The 17185-nt window shown below is 45.1% G+C and overlaps 1 protein-coding gene across 2 annotated transcripts in view; it reads left to right on the forward strand.

The window, feature by feature from the left end:
• The first annotated feature begins 8406 nt into the window (after positions 1-8406).
• The window catches only part of gphnb (gephyrin b), a 100099-nt gene continuing 91320 nt past the window's right edge, over positions 8407-17185 (forward strand). For both annotated transcript variants that reach the window (XM_030047652.1, XM_030047653.1), the window contains exon 1: positions 8407-8499. In XM_030047652.1, coding sequence (XP_029903512.1) covers positions 8436-8499 — 64 coding nt within the window. In that variant the 5' untranslated portion in view covers positions 8407-8435. The remainder of the gene's footprint in view (positions 8500-17185) is intronic.

The raw sequence follows: 17185 nt of genomic DNA on the forward strand, positions 1-17185 counted from the left end.
TGCTTATAATAGACACATTTTAGATCTTATCAACCAACATTGCTTTTGCCTTTTTCTGGAGCTCAAGGTTGAACGGTCCATGTACTTGTTGAGAATATAACATGTCTGTGCTAACTACAACATGTGCATCCTGGGTCCTTGAGGAGCACTCTACCAGAGGCAAAGCTCTCTGCTTCTGCCTCAGCTGGCGCCATTGTTGATCTCTTGCCCTTGCAAAAGCATTACAGTGATACATTTGCCACATCCAGGCCAGTATATTTTCTCAGAGGAGTCCTTTTCAGCTGCCGATATGGCTTAGCTTAAATCCCCTGGCCCTGTGACGACACACCGACGCAAATGGGCCAGAGAGGAGAGCGAGGTTCAGGGTTTAGAATGCAGAGGAAGGGTGATGCTTCTAATTATCCCCGCCTTTCCTAGGGTTATCTCTTTCTTGCCGAGTCAAAATTTGCAACATCTTCAAATTGTGGGCTTGGAATTATAAGGCTCAATCTCACTTTCCTTTTTTTTTTTTTTAAATCAAAATTGAGTTATCCATATATTCATGATCTGCGACAAAGCTTGTGTGATTTCATTTTTTCCTACAGTATCTCAGAACTGTATTTTATCCAGACAGGACCTTAAAGCCCACAAAATATCTTTTTTTAAGATTATATTTGGGCATTTCTGCTTTATTAGACAGTCACAGTGCAGAGACACAGGAGAGACAGGGTAGAGAGAGAGGAATGACTTGCAGCAAAGGATCTGGGCAGATTAGCCCTCGTGTTACATGGTACACTCTCTACACGGAACGCTGCAACTCACAAATTATCTTTGATCACATATAATGGGCTATAGGTTACAGATAAGGTCTCTAGTGAGGTTAAAGCCAGTGTCAAGTGTAAGGTTACATTTGGGGCTGGGTGATGTAGTATATTTTTGGGATTTTGGATATTGTAGTAGTGTAAAAGTGTTGTCTTTTCCTGGTTTTAAAGGCTGTATTACAGTAAAGGGATGCAATTTTCTGAACTTAATGCAGAAAATGTAAAAGACTGTTGCAGCTGTTATATTATTTGCCTGGTGTGAAAGCATCAAGAGTTATCCCTGCAATATTGTCACAATATTGATATCCAAGTATTTGGTAAAGGATATTGTAATATTTCAATTTGTCCATATTGCCTAGCCCTGGGTACACTATATATTCTGTTTTTTAGATGAAAATTGACAAATGCCAGAATAGCCAAATAGCCAGAATATACCAACCTTTCCCATATGGCCCCACATCTCATTCTGATCCTGATTTTTTCCTGTGTTTTGCCTCATCATTTCACTCTTCCATCTGTAAGGATTTTTGAATGAGTGCGTCTCTAGCGCTTGCGTGCACTTCCCCTCCGCATCATATCTCTTCTGCATCGCTGGCTCATTTTTCCGACTGGACAGGGTGTGAGTCAGGGCTCCTGCGGTGAAATGGGAGGCCATGTGGGGGCACCAAGGGTGAAGGCCCAGAGTCTCTGCATGCAGGCTGGATAGGAGGAGAGGAGCAGGCTGGAGAGCTGGCCCCAAGGATCCTTTGGTTGTGGGAATAAAGGATGGAAGGTGGGGGTAGACCTACCTGGGCCACAGAGACAGACTCACTGACGGACTGGCTGGCTGACTGATTGACAGGCTGACTGGCAGAACAAGCAGAGTGCGGGTTCACGGCTCCAGACTACTGCCAGCAGGAGTTGTTGAGGCTCTGAGGTCCACTACAGGCTGGGATGAGTAATAAGCCATGTAGTGCTGGCTGCCATGGACATCCCCCCCTCCTCGCAGTGCCTTGACTTGGGTGATATGGAGAAGGAGAGGAGAGGAGAGGAGAGGATTAATGGGCATCTGCACTCTGCAACCAAGTGTCAGTGTGCACATGTGTTTACATGTACGTGCTTATGCATGTGTGTACCCAAAAGTGTACATGCAAGTGTGTGTGTGTGTGTGTGTGTGTGTGTGTGTGAGAGAGAGAGAGAGAGAGAGAGAGAGAGAGAGAGAGAGAGGTGTTGGGGGCTTCAGGAGGGAGCTCTCTGCAGGAATATGTCTGATCCAATCAGGCAGTACCACTGATCCCAGGCCGCTGACTCTGCTCCCAGGCCCTGTCAGGTCCAGCATCTCTCTCCCTCTCTCTCTCTCTTTCTCTCTCTCTCTCTCTCCATTCTCTCTGCCCCCACTCCCCCACTTTTTTACCCCCCGCCTCCCCCCTCCCCACCTCTGCCATGGAGCTGACAGCTTGGCCCCAACAGCACGCTAACCACATTACCTGAACTCGCTGCAGTCATTATCCCGCACTGGACCCACTGGAGCTTGAAAGTCATTCCAACTCCGGTGTTGGCGGGGGTTAATAGGTGTGTGGATGTGAGATTACATCCCGAAGGCAGCGTGGTGTCCGGCAAATCCCAGAATTCAATTCATGCCTGGGAATAGCTTAAAAGGACAGGTGCCAGAGGGTATTTTTTTGTTCACGCTTTCTGACTTGGATGTCAGATTTGATGACAAGAGACAGCCACAAGTGCCTGGAAAATTTCTGTGTATCTAAAGGGATATGGCCGTATCAACAGTGCACCTCCACTCTTTGAAGAGATGGTTCTTAATGGGTTTTTCACGAGCCCAGTGATTTTTTTTTTTTTTTTTTTTTGCAGAACAACCTCTATTTCAAAAATTGGTTGAAGCTTTAAATGGCCTTTAAATGGTTCTTGTGTTTGAAGAGCTATTTTTGGTCCCTCACAGAATCAAATGGCCCCTCAGTGAAGTAGTTTATAATTCAAACAAGCTAATGATACTTTTTGGTGATGAAGCAATCTACATCTCTGCCTTTGGAAAAAGTTATCAAGGACTGTTCAACTGATAACGGTTTGTAAAGGATACCTTAAGTTAGCCTTAAGTTACTGTTAGTTGATACTTTATGTGGTTATTCAATATCTTTGAAATGGATTGTTTTCATGCTTTTTTTTTGTCATGGTGGGAAAGCCTTTGAAGCAGTGTTTAAACCCTCATGGGTTATGAGATCCTTTTCGAGTTAACAGCTGCTCAAAGGAGGATGACCCACAACTATTCAAGGAAGAATTTATTTAAAACATATATAACTGAACAATTAAATTAATACATAAAATGAGCAAAGATTCACCACAGCCAGGTTTTTACATTGTTGTAACCTTACACTGTTTTTATCATCTCATACTGTCATGTCGAAAATCTATCATTTTGGCTGGTCGATAATCAATATATAATAATAATAATAATTAAAAAAAGCCAATATTGGCCTTATATCAGAAAAGTGATATACCTCTTATCAAGCTTGAGCTCTGTTTTTTAAACACAGTCTGTTGATAAAACAACACAGGCAAATCAAAATAAAGAACTCAGTATCGTCCCTCAGAAGAGCACATGGCCTACAGCTAATTCAATCATTTCATCCAAAAGTTCTTTAAAGCAAAAATAAGGTTTTATTAATGGCCAGTTGAGTATGCCTGCATAAACAACATCCCTAAAAGTGTCCTTACAGCAACAACAAAAATGTCTGCTATGGCACAAGCCAAATGAAACCATTTCTGTTAGTAGAACCTGCGGTGTAGCATTCAATAATTTTTTATCTTACGTTAGCATGCCATAAAGCGTGAGAGTGCAACCATGCAAGACATGAATGGACATAGGCTAGACATGGCGTGCAAAGCAAGCTATGTAGCCATGAAGAGTATGGCTGCTTACACAAACATTACATCAGGCACGTCACTATGAATAGGGACAGAGGCAGAGATGGATAGACGTGTTACCTTCAGTCTACTACAACGCGGCTCAGACAAAATGAAGGCCAGACTTGACAGGAACATTGCACAAAATGGGGTTTCGGATAGAGGTTCACATTTTCTTTTTGCGGTTCTGCTTTATAAAGTGGCCTGAATTACATTTGATAAGGGTGTGATGGTGCAGATATGAGAGGTGATACCTTGAGGTTCGCCCACTATAAAGGCGGAAATAGATGTTTTTGTGATCCATAATTTAGAGGAAGCCTTTCCCTAAACTTCCAAAAGTCCAGGCTGACTGATAATCACCGGCAGGAATCCGGGAGTGCTGAGCCCATTAGCAGGAGGAGATTTTTTTGCTTTAAGGGCAAAAAAATCTGTATGTTTAACTCCTCTGCATTAGGAGCCAATTACACGGCTGAAAAAAATGACCCGGGGTAGTTTGGTGTCCAAGGTTGTTTGTGCTGACATTCTGCTTTTCAAATGCCAGTCTGTTAATTATGCAAATGGACTACAAGGCCCTTGTATAAATATATTTGTACGCCCTTTACATACATACAGTCCCATATATTCTGTACACATTAGAAACAGCTAGCCCTTGTTTCAACATAATAAAAAAAAAAATCCTTAAATATAAAATGACCCCTCAGGCTGCAGCGAACCTCCCTCTCCAGTTTCCTTCAGACTCTCAGGCCCTCACTCTCCTCCTCCCCTGTCCTCTTTTCCTTGTGGTGCAGCTCTTTGCGCAGCGATGCTATGCGACACTGGCCAGCTTTAGAGAAGGCGAGTCCACATTGCATTAATTCTGAGCAGAGAGAAATCCAGTATCAGATGTAATGGGTTTGATTCCAAAGCCCTGGGGCGATGTTCTGCGCTGCTGTAATGGTGGTGGGAGTCGGCGGAGTTCCTGCACTCATCAGAATGCTGCCTAACGCTCTCTCTCCCTCTCTTCCTTCCTTCCTTCTCATGTCTGCTCTCTCTTCATCTCTATCCCTCCATTTCTCTCCTTCCCTGGATGACCAGAGGTGTCTACTTCACTCCTTCCAATGCCCCCATCCCCCATACAACTACAACCTTCCCACTCTCTCCACCAAACATGTGTTGTTGCCTAATTATTGTCTCAAAGAAGGCGGCTTGTCCCCAGCAGTCCTGAATTAAGTGGCTGCTGCTCATTCGTAGATGGATAATTGTTGTTTTTTTTTCCCTTGCTCACTTCATATCATCAAATGAGGCCAGATTCAGTCACACCTAACTAAGGAATTCTGGTGAGGGCATCATGGGAGAATGGAAAATAAGCCCCAGGGTGAGTTTCCCTTTTGTGTCTTTTCCTAACTTAATTAAGAGAGAAGGTCGCTGTTATCAGCGAGAAGAAGCAGCAAATCCGATGCTCTGGTCCAGTCATACCTTACACAGATGCCCCTTCACCTGGACCAGTCAAGTAGCTCACAAATGACAGAAAAAGTCAATGAACACCTTTTATAAAACTAATGTGCTGTTCACTAATCAAACATACATCAAGTGCATTTTAATATTCAATGAAATATTTGACCCATATAAAATGATGAGGTACAATGATGAGACCCATAAAGAGGTGTTTAACTTGGTGGAACTCCGTAAAACTTGCAGCTGCATGCTTTATCATGCATTTAACAACTTTAGCCTGGTGTTTTCTTTTCAGGAATGGAGGCAGGCTTGGGGCTCATTGGGGTGGAAGTAAAGCTTTATGGCTCTTTGGCGACTACGTCCTGCACACTTTATATCAAGTGTGGATATGCGCCTTTTTCCAGCCTCGTGCCTCATCACACAATCTGAAGCCCAGAGACTCTGTATGTAGGGTAAGTGATGAGAAGGGAAGGGTAAGTAATGAAACTGTATTCGGAAATACCCTCAGTAATTTTTGTTGTTGAATAAGTCATGCACTGTATAAGCTGTGAGTGTGTTTGCTTGTATGCATTTGTGTGGCTATATGAATGCTGCCTGGGCTGGTTTCCATATTTTTTCCATTTTTTCTGAGGGGGTTGGGGTGTTTGTGTATAATGTTTGAATTTGCATTTGTATGTACTATCTGCACGTGTGTGTTTGTGTACAGATACATGGGCACGTATGTGGCCTCTATATGTTATAGATGGAGGAGGATAACTAGCGCTGACCCCCCTCCATGCTCCAGCAGTCGAGTGATGGGGGCTTGAGTGCCTCAAATGTTGCGTAATGCAAACAGCCGGAGCAGGCTGCCGTCCTCTGGCTGCCTCCCCCCATGCATCTGGAGCCTTTGGGGGAGGGAGGGGTGGGGCTTCCCTGGGCTCTCCACCAGGACAGGGAAGCACACGTTTCCCTCTCCCTCCTTCTACTGTGGTTCCCCTGATTATTGTGATAAATGGTGATGAAGAGAGGGGGAACAATGCCCCTTGCCTCCTCATCACCTATACATGAACAATGTGCAACCCAGCCAACAGAGAGGTAATTACACAGTCATTATAATATGCATTTGTGCACAAGCACACAGTTGCACACTACATAAATGTATTTCTCTACATACCAGATGGGGTCCCCGATGTCTTCATCCTGCTGCCTCTCTCCATACATCCCTCCTCCTCTTTCCGCCTCTCCCATTTTCCCCTCTCTACTTCTGCTCCACAGTAACTGGGGAATTCCACCCTTCCAAGAAAGCTTGCCAGCTCTGGACCACGGAGTATATGTACATCTGTTTATGGATGTTTGCGTATGTGTCCATGCATGTGTGCGAATACAGTATGGCTGTCCATGTGGGTGCACGCGAATGGGTGTGTTGTTCTCACCATTAACAAGGCCTGTTTAGCATTGGGTCCCCTCCACCACTGACAGGCTGACAGATGTGGGCACTGTCTTGATGTCGTAGCGGAGAGAGGCCTCCTCACAACAACAACTGAGTGTGTCTGTGTTCCTGGACTCAGATTAAAAGTGTCTGAAGAATAATGAAAACCTCCCAGAGGGCTTGGAATTGACCATATGCTTATGGGAACCATTTTAACACTGGGTGTGGCACACTACCCATAAAATTAGTCTGTATTGAAAATTAGCACGACTTAAAAGTGAAGCCTTCAGATACAGTTCAGAATTATATATTTGAGCATCATTTCAGATGGTTTCTTCAAGTTTTAGTTCAACTGACATTTGAGTGCACATGGCACAAACGGCAAAACAAGTTGCTTTTTATGTTTTACAGTAAGATATGAATCAATAAAATAAAGGTGTTTATGGACTATCTAAGTAAACACTGCTGCTTACACTTTTGGTATTCCTGAAGGGGAATTCAGAGTTTCATCTTCATGATATCCATTTCTCCCAAGCTGACACCTTGAACATAAAGTTGTTGAAATTTATAAGTTCTGTGTTGAAATAAATGCAGCATGTCACTCCAGATTCTGGAGAGCCATCCATTTCTTATTTTTCAGCCAGGAATCTGTTAAGTCATAAATGTCTGTCCAGTTCTTGGTAGCGGCCATAGGACCTAGCTGGTTTGTTCTTGATCTTGCAGGTAATGTCTCCCACCCTGTCTGTAATGTACTGTAAATTTAAAATAACAGCTATGTGAACAAGGCCCACTGAATCAAAACCATCAAAACTCAACCAAGCCATCTGATAAGATGTGACGGTAGGCCTGTATTTAGACATTTACACTCACTAAGTCCACCACAAGGTAAAACTGTGTTTGATTGGCTGCTGTACGAAGAGTGGAAAATGTGTCAAAGTCTCCATTCTTTTGGCTCGGTCATTGGACACAGGCGTGGCAGTGTCATTGAAGCGAGCCACTCAAGCTAGAAGAGCTGCCCCATTTCTTGCCATGGTCGCTGTGCTCATGTACGTGAGTTAATGAATTATGTATATTGATAGATTCCCAACAGAAGCGGGAGGATGGGCGTTTTTTCCATGAGAATAAACAAGAGGAATTATACACCATGGAAGCATGCAGCCAGTCTATAAATAGAAGCGGTGCTTTTTTGCCTCAGGATGTAGTTGCATTTTTACAGGTCAGACTGTGATCTTCTCTTAAGCCTCTGAATTGAAACCTTGTCAACACATCTCTGGGGCCACTGTCCACTGGCACCTTGAAGGGTCCCTTTCATCTCTAAAGCAGGGGTGCTGGAGGGGAAAGTGGGGTAGAGTGGGGGCTTTCATGGACCCAAAAGATGGAGGGGGTCCTCAGAGAGAAGAGGTGACACTGGATTAACACATCAGGATGGACGCCTGGTGTGGTGTCCCGTCTTGTATGTACCAGAATTTCTACCTGCGTCTCCTCCAAGCTACAAAGTGTGGCTGGATGGCATCAAATGCATGACATGAGAAAACTGAGTGGCGTCTGCAGACACACTGCTACTCTGTCTCCCCTGAAAGTCTTCATAGGAAATCAATAGTGGTCTCCATAAGAATTAATCTGGGATCCACACTACTACCGTGGCAGGCGGCCAGCTGAGTGATGTGTGCGGTTTAAACGGCCCCCGCATCCTGCCCGTTTATCTGTAGGTGTCCCGATAATCGCTCGGCTTTCTACTCATCTTGTCTAGCTGTTTGCTGTATCGCTTCCCTCCTCCTCTTCCTCCTACCCCTCCTCCTCCTCTTCCTCCTCATCCCCTCCCTCTCCCCACTAAGTTCGATGCGATCGGCTCTTGGCCCTGCCGTGAGTTCTCGGTGCGGGCGACAGCGCTGCTGAACATGGCGTCAGACGGGATGATTTTAACGAACCACGACCACCAAATCCGGGTCGGAGTCTTGACAGGTAAAGGCAGAAATGCCAAGCGACTGTTTCTTATTTCAGCCATATTTCCATGAATTCATTTCCGCCGGCTGTCCGCCCGGATCTTCATACATGTCGGCTGGTTTTGCGTAGCGGCGGCGGCGGCTCTCCGTCTCTCGCTGGCTTTTGCAGCACCTTGAAGGCGACGCTGATTTAAAGCCTTGCATTTTCTTTTTTTCCCCCCATACCGGTATGCATTCGTGTACGGGCTACATTACATCCGATGCTTGTGCGATGGAAAAGGAAATTGTAGGCATTGGTTTGTGTCCGCTCATGTAGATTTCTTGTCGAGCCGTTTTCCCTGCGAGGAAGAGCTCAGTTTATGTGTACTGAATAATTCATGTCCCGTATATCTGCTTGTCAAGGCTGAAAATTACAGCTGGCCGTGTGTTGTGGTGCTGCTAAACATGCTCAACGGTATGGATTGCATTATTGACACCCAGCTGACCACAGCGATTTTGAAGTGTTGCTCACGACAGTTGCTGATGGTGATGATGATGATGATGATGGTGATGATGGTGATGATGATGATGATGATGATGAGCGCATCCTTGGCCTATTAAGAACAGTGGCTAATCTGAGTTAATTATGAAAATGCATGTAGACGCCGGATGGTGGGCTGTGTGACTTATTTTGCGAATGACAGTGCCGTTTGAGGAGTTAACATGGCACAGGACACGGCTGTGGCTCGCTTTCGTGGGCAGAATACGGGTAAATCCTCCTGACATTCCTCTAAATGCAGGCATCCTTTGGCGATGACGGCGCGTCTCTTTCTTACCAATATTGGAAACGTTATGCGCTTGGATGCAATGTGCGGCTAAAAGACGGCGGATAGGCTACAGCTTCTGCTCGCTCCAGGCCTTAATTATTATTATTATTGTTATTATTGTTATTATTATTATTATTGAGTGCTATGTCATGTTTCCCTGATCTGACCGTCAGCGATAATACGAGGCGAATCCAGCGGTTGTTGTCATGATAGGAAAGTAAATGAAACAAAAATGAGGGGAGGGTTGGGAGGTGGGGTGGACGCATGATGAAGGCTGGCTGTCCGGTGGAATAGCCCCCCCACATCCTCTCCACCCCTCATCCCCCCCACTCCACACTCATCCTGTTGTAATGGTGAGACTGGGGGTCGATCAATATTTCATGAAAGCCGTGATCTCATCTATCTATCCATCTATCTAGATAGATAGATAGATAGATAGATAGATAGATAGATAGATAGATAGATAGATAGATGGAAATCCGGTTTGGATGGAGTTGTTGGTAAATGTGAAGCAATTGAGGAATGACTGTAAGATCCTCCTGAAATCTGCCAGGGAAACCCCGCTCCCGTCCCTCCCCACCTCTCTCTCTCTCTCTCTCTCTCTCTCTCTCTCTCTCTCTCTCTCTCTCTCTCCTTCATCCCTCCTCTTCTCCTCTCCTCTCGCTGTATAGAGCGAGAGACGGAGGGGAAGCGCTGGCCGTGGTGCTGAAATCCAGCGTCACTCACAAATCAGTGCGGCACTGCCCCTACCACGGTAAATACAGCATCAGATAGATACACCCAGGGATGTAGTGCAAGCTGAACCCGCCTTAGCTCACTTTACCCACCTTGTTATATCTGGAACAGAGTTTATCCGGCTTTGCATAGGGTTGACACAAGTCTCTATGATGTGAAATTCAGAGCATGCACAATAGGTAGTAGTTTCCAAACTGTTATATGAGGATAGGATCTTTAAAGGGGAAAAAAAAAAATTGTGTTATTGACAGTTTTGTTTAAAATGGTGGTTGGCTGCCTTCTGATGATCACCAGCTGGAAGTCATACTCTACTCAACCTTTTTACTTATCACTGCATCACTGCCCATGCCATGTCAGAGGGGGTTAATTCCTGTATGTCATTAGTCAGTTGAATCCCCCAACTGTATCCCCAGCCTAGTGACAGATTGCCAGTTTGATCTCGCTGTGCAGTGTTGACAATTCCTGCACACATATGCCGATGTGGAGACGCACAGAGCCACAACCGACAGGCTTATTTGTCTTTTTGATGTATTTGTGTGTGTGTTTATGGAGTGGGAGGGCATGCACTGTCAGGGAAACAAAACGTCAAAGGAGTGGGGAGTATGGGGAGGAAATGGAGCACAGTGACATTAAGTTCCAATGTTTTACCTGACCCTTAGCCTTTTAAGAGTCTAATTGTGGCAGGATTACTCATGGCTGTGTGGTTCCCTCGTTGGGTGGGGGTTGGTTTTGTGAGATGAGCTGTTTTGACATTAAAACTTCCTTGTTCTCATTAGGAAACAAAGCTCTGTATACATGAGGTTGCCCTGTATGTTTCCTTTAACACTGTAACACGCCAACAGACCTCAGTCCTGCATCCACAGTCTCCTCGACATTACTCTGCCGTTGTACAGGCCTGTGTGAGCAGAATGCTAATGCAGTCTGGACCAGTGCTCAATCTCCCTTCCTGAGCGGGTCAAAGGTCAGTCAGCGTTCTTCCACTCAGTCACCGGGGAAGAGATGAGACCTTGGTTCACCCTCCTCCATCACTTACCCCCCACCCACATGCCCTACCGCGTGACAGGTGACAGAGCCCAGGGGACATCTCTGTTTAGACCCCAAGCACAGAATCCAGGGGAGGTAAGGTGGTGGTGGTGGTGGTGGCGGTGGTGATGGCAGGGTGGAGCTCCGAGAATGTATCCGTAAAGGCTGTATGTTTGATGCATGTGAAAAAGAGGGCGGTTTATTTGTGTGGTGAAGGAGGTAGGAAACTTGAAATAGGATAATTGGGGTGAACATGCTGTCACTTGTCAAAGATGTCACGCTGAAAATGTGAGCTTTGTTAGGAGGGGATGAAAGCTACACATGCTGGGCTCAGCCTACTGTGGTGTGTTTTTTCCTTTCTAATTTTGATGGCTACCTGGGAGTGCTGTGTGTGTGTGCATTATTTGTGTACATGTGGGCGTGTGTGTGTGTGTGTGTTTAAGTATGTATTTTGATGCATGAGTGCTCGGTGCTCACTAAAGCTGTCAGTGCTTGTACCTGTTTAGCATGAGTTTTAATTGTCCTGTGTCTCTCTCCCTGGGCCTGCCTCAGGGTCTGGGCGCCACTCAACTACACACTCGCTCATTTCAGCCAAGTGGGTTCGTTTGTATGTATTTCAGTTTGTAGTTATGTAGTAGCAGGTAAAGAGGTGGTAAACTATGCCCTCAAGTTGCCGACAGGTGACAAGTACACAGCTATCATAAATACATGTGTAGTGTTATCATACCACATCAGTAGCACTGCTATTTCTTTAAAAAGATTTGCAAAATGTTTCCGAAAGAAAAAGATGGATAAACTGAATTTAGATGACTACACCCGCCAACACATCTGTCTACACACAAGTCTGCTCACACCTCATCATCTCCTTCAGTGCTAGACCCAAGTGTACACACACACACACGCAAATACGCAAACACAAAAGACACCCGTATTTTCTAGGTAACCTACCCACATGGTTGCAGGGCCTGACTATGCCATGCATCTGATTTCTACACACTCAGCTTAGCTAGCTCAATGTTTGTGTTTTGTGTGTACCCACATAGGGGTGCCTGCACATGCGTGAAGCATATGTGTGTGAGTGTGTGTATGTATGTATATGAAGCTGTGTGAGCTTCTTCCATGTGCGGTATGCGTATATGCATGTGACTCTGCTCTGCTCTTTGTCTTTGTGCACTAATACTGAGCTCTGGCTGGAAAACACAGCTTAGCAAATCCCCCTAGTCCCAAATATAGCTACTGTATGCATACCTCCCATGATCACACACTGAGAGAGGGGGAGTGGGGGTGGGGGGGGGGTGAAGTGACAGAGAAGGAGAGAGAGAGAGAGAGACTGGCTGCCTGCAAAAGGCATTCAGCGGCTTTTAATCTGTAAAAAGCTGCTGTGTATGTGTGTGTGTAAGACCATACGGTATGATTATACAGCATCACTTCATGCATGGGCCATGGATGCTGTTGGATGCTTGGCTTGATTCACAGCCCGTAGAAACTCCCATTGATGCTGGCTGCTGAGAGTGTGTGGGTTAACTCCCAGCCCATCCTCAAAGAGACATGGACACACACTCAGCACCGAGCTTCCAGTGAGGAGCCAGGGCAGGAAAGCTCCACTCTGCGGCAGACAGCACACATTTTCCCTCTCTCTCTCTCTCTCTCCCTCTCTCTCTCCTTTTTTTTTTTTTTTTTTTAGCTTTTTTTTCTATCTCCCTTGGTTGTAACAACTGAGAGAGGCTCAGAGATGTGTGGGCGGCTCTCCAAACTTACATGTCTATCAGAAAGAGATGAATCGACGGCAGGCAAGTTTCCCAAAACAACCACATTTAGATCATGCTCTCAAACCCTCTGTTAAGTAGAACTAATTCTCTCATTCCCTACAGAATGGGTGGATGCATTCATTTGAGGAGGGATGGGGGGGGGGCATTGACCATTTTCACTGGTCTGCAAAAAAGGGTAAGAGCTGTGTCAAATAAGAGATGGAGAAAAGGTTTTTGGGAAAAACATATGTTGAAGGCCGGCATCAGTTTCATCTCACCATACACTCCATATGTCTTGTTTGAGTCAGCCCATTTGTGGACACTTTTCAGCAGAGCATATGCTGATAATGTCGCATATTGACATAACACATGTTGTTATTTACTTGCACTGTGTTTGAACCGTAATGCTAAGGTGTGCTGTCCCAAACTAAATGCGTGGATGTGTTGAAAATGCCACATCCTAGATAAGAGAGGAAGAAAGCAGGGAGGTATTGTGTAAGTGATAGTGAGCTATACTGTGGAGAAACTGGGGTGTGGTGGTGGTGGGGAGGGGGGGGTGGGATTCTGTGGAAGTTACCCCAGTTAAGAGGTGGCTGCTTGGGGGAGTTGTGGGGGATTGCTGGGCCTCCCTCGGGGCTTGTTTATGGTGCTGTGAAAATTCAAACAATGTAATGTCTAATAGGTTCAAATTCTCTGAGGTGCATAGCTGTGTGTGTGTGTGTGTGTGTGTGTGTGTGTGTGTGTGTGTGTGTGTGTGTGTGTGTGTGTGTATGTATGTGTGTGGGTGCACAGGGGTGTAGGTTCATTTCATTTGTCCATTGTTTGTCGGCGTGTGTGTATGCAGGCGGGTTTGGGAGCCTGTGTGTGCGCGCCCGTACGTGTGTACATGTCTGGGTACAGATGGGATAATAACTGTTTAATCTGCTTTTCCACATAATTTAATCTCTGGAGTTTGTCCCAAGCTCACCTTAACAGCTCAGGCGCTAAAGAGGCTCGCTAGAGAACAGGAGTCAAGTCAGCAAGAGGCGGCCTAGCATGCCAGAGCGCCTTGACCAAAACTAGGAGGCACTGTCATCTGTCACCAAATGGCTTGTGTGGCTGCCAAGTTATGGAGCAATCTTCTCCCGGCGTCTCTCTGTGAATGACTAGACCCACTGTCTGCATCGCAAGCCCAATGTTTTACACTAAATCCACCCTCGGATACTCTCACGCTGTTATGTATCATCAATCTATGACGGTGGGTTCCAAGAGGTATTTTGTGATGAAGTGTTGCAATTTACTTTTTTTGGTGTACCCACTTTCCCTCAAACTGCCTCATCTACCTCTTCTTAAGTTAGTCATCTCCTACATTTCCCAGAATGCCTTTTGAGAACCCCCAGAGAACATGCCAGCTGTGGGTTTTCCTTAGTAATAGAGCAACAGTGATAACAGGTTTTCCAGTTGATTCAACATTGGTGCAAAATGGGGATTGCAGAAAGGAGAGTTTGCTCTTTCATTCCGACAGACTGACGCCAAACCTGATATTTGCCATTGACGTTTTTTGATAAACAAAATATTTCCCTCCATATACACCATTGTGGTTTCCCTTTAAATATCTTCATATGGCAGTATGTCTGCTTGTGGCCAGTTATCCATAAAAACTAAGAAAAATAAGAAAAATGCATCAAATTTCAAAATGAGTCCAGAAACGCATGGCATATCAGGAATAACCGCTTCTAATTGGTGTAACTGTGATGCAGGGTGAAATTTATCGAGATCCACCCTGTGCTCCCAGGCCATGCATTTCCTCATGTAATTTGTCTAATTGACAATAGTCCCATGTTCCCTCAATGATTTGTTCCCTCAACCTAAAAAGAAGACGAATTCCCAGACCTCTATTATGTCTATAAAGAAATACATGATCTGATATTATGTGTTCAATAAAAACTGCCTGAAATAATGTTTATTGTCAGGCTGCTTCCATAGAAACTCTCTTGTTCAAACACACTTTTTAACATTACGCTAACACTGGCATTAACAAATGCGCTATCATATGTTCCCTGAACTCAAAAGCGTGTCCATTTCAGATGCATATTATCAAAAATGCATAATCTGATAATACATGTTCAGTAAATAATAAAGTGTCTGCGAAAATGATGTGTAAAAAAAAAAAAAAAAAAATATCGGCCCCTAGGAAGGTCCAAGCTCACGATTTTTCTCGAAGTCATTTCGCTGAAAGTCTGAGAGTGAACAGGTAGGAGGTTTTGCTGAGGGATACTCGCCACAGCGCTGAACCGGACTGCAATACAGACCACACAGTTCACCCGGGTATTTGTGAGGCCATGTTGCTCACTCCCTCATGGCCTCAAATCTCTCTTTGTGCCCGTTAGCATCCTGATGTTATTATTTCTCCCCATTTTCCTGTCCGCTGATGCTGGAGATGTCCAGACATAATAAGTCGACATGGCTCACATCATGACTGGCTAACAAAAATACAAAATAGTTGTTTACATTCAGTTCACTGGTGATATAAAAATACGTGGTTTGGATGAGAATCAGTGAGCCCCAGGCGAGTGTCTACCCACTAGCATGATTTTATTCCTCTTTTTTTTTTCCTGCTTTGACCCATCTCTCCGCTCGTCTGTCTATGGCTGAACTCGTCTCCAGGCTGCTACTGGGGTGTTCCCTTGCAAAGATATGTGGGCATCTGTGCAACAATATGCTGCTTACAGAGGGATTCACTCAGAGCTAAGCAGGGAAAAACAGATAAAAACATGCAAATGGGGCATACATTTGCTCCTGCTCTTCAATTATCTTCCAATCTCTGTATTTTTAGATCATCTTTAAGCCAATCCTGACCAGCTATTCTGTGTTTTTTTCCAGCCTGGCACATCACCTCTTTTGACCTTTACATATTTGGCTGTCTTTCGACCGTACAAATGGAAATATTAGTCATAAGGATCATGAAGGCAAGATGGTAGTGAGCAAGTGAGCTTGTACACACCTTTTTAGTCTTTTTAGAGTGTCAGCCCTTAGATTTTTTTTTTTTTTTTGCATAATACTAAGGTGTGGTCAGAGAAGGATTTACCATTCTCTTGGGTGGGGCTAGTACTGTAGCAGTAGTAAGAACATACACTGACCCTTCTCTCTCTCTCTCTCTCTCCGCATTACACACACACACACACGCACACACAGCTGTCACAGTGGACAGCAGTAAGGCAGGCAGACCACATGACTAGAATAGACAATTTGGGATCAGGGACACGAACACAGAATGAGAATTAAGTCTTCGCTGCAAAGGAATTATTTTCAGCAAAGAGTAGCGCAGGTGGAGGGTAGGAGGGGGGGCACACACAACCCCCCCCTCCTACCTTACCCCTCTCTCACTCTGCATTCATAGCCCATGGAAATGATCCTCCCTTACTGTAAATAGTCCTTAATTGGGATGTGAGTTAGAGGCAGACGGTATTTGGCGGACGAAGAGCAGAGTCTCCTCCGCTCTCGTAGGTTCTTGTCATCTCTCCAGAGAAGAGCTCCGTTGGGGCTGCCAGCCTGGAAAGCCATTCCCAGACTGGATGCGTAGGTGTAGGAGAGTTGGTCGGTTCCCACTCCCTCATGGCCTAAAGCGGCATTACAGTCTGCCATTCATTTGAAGTGATATTCACTGGAGGCTAGCACAGATGAGAAAATAAAAGGGTGGAGGAAGATTGTGCTTGATACTTTGGGAGTAAGCAAAAGAGCAGATGAGATGCATTGTGCTATAGGTGCTTTTTAGTGTCAGCACTAATCTCGTTTTGCTAGCAAAACAGGCATTGGACACAGAGCTCAAAGCTTAACTTCATTCTATTTTTGTATCAGTGCTAAATTGAACAGTGTTTTTCTGCCATGTAAAATAAGTAACACATCCTGGCAAGCATTTCATTGGCTGTGCTGCACAGGAGGTGGCGAAGTCTGACCCCTCAAATATCATCCAGGTTCGAAGTTAAATGCAAAATATTCCCAGTATTTTTTTTTTTTAAACTGGTATCAGAAAGCCATTTAAGCAGGTAGCAGCTATGGATAGCATGGACTTCCTCTCTTCTTTCACTTTGGCGCCATATTTAGACTGGTTTTCACTGCTAACGTGGGCCATAGTATCAACATCTAGACCTGTTTAGTGTCAAAATGTAAGCTGGGTATTTTCAAAGCTGAATTACTCTTGCTTATTGTTTCACTTAAAGCCGGTGTCAAGTCTGGAGAGACAGCGGCACCCCTCCTCTCCCAAACCCAATCTCTCCGTCTTTTTGCTTTGGGTCAGTCCCCGCCACGCGATAACCTGCGCGAGGAGAGGAGCAGCTGAGTGATGGCGATGGAGATCGAGATAAAAGATACAGCGGTGGGTTTTAACTGATGAGTCACTCTTGAGGTTCGCTGC

This window comes from Myripristis murdjan, chromosome 24, assembly GCF_902150065.1.
Source record: "Myripristis murdjan chromosome 24, fMyrMur1.1, whole genome shotgun sequence".
Taxonomy (NCBI): Eukaryota; Metazoa; Chordata; class Actinopteri; order Holocentriformes; family Holocentridae; genus Myripristis; species Myripristis murdjan.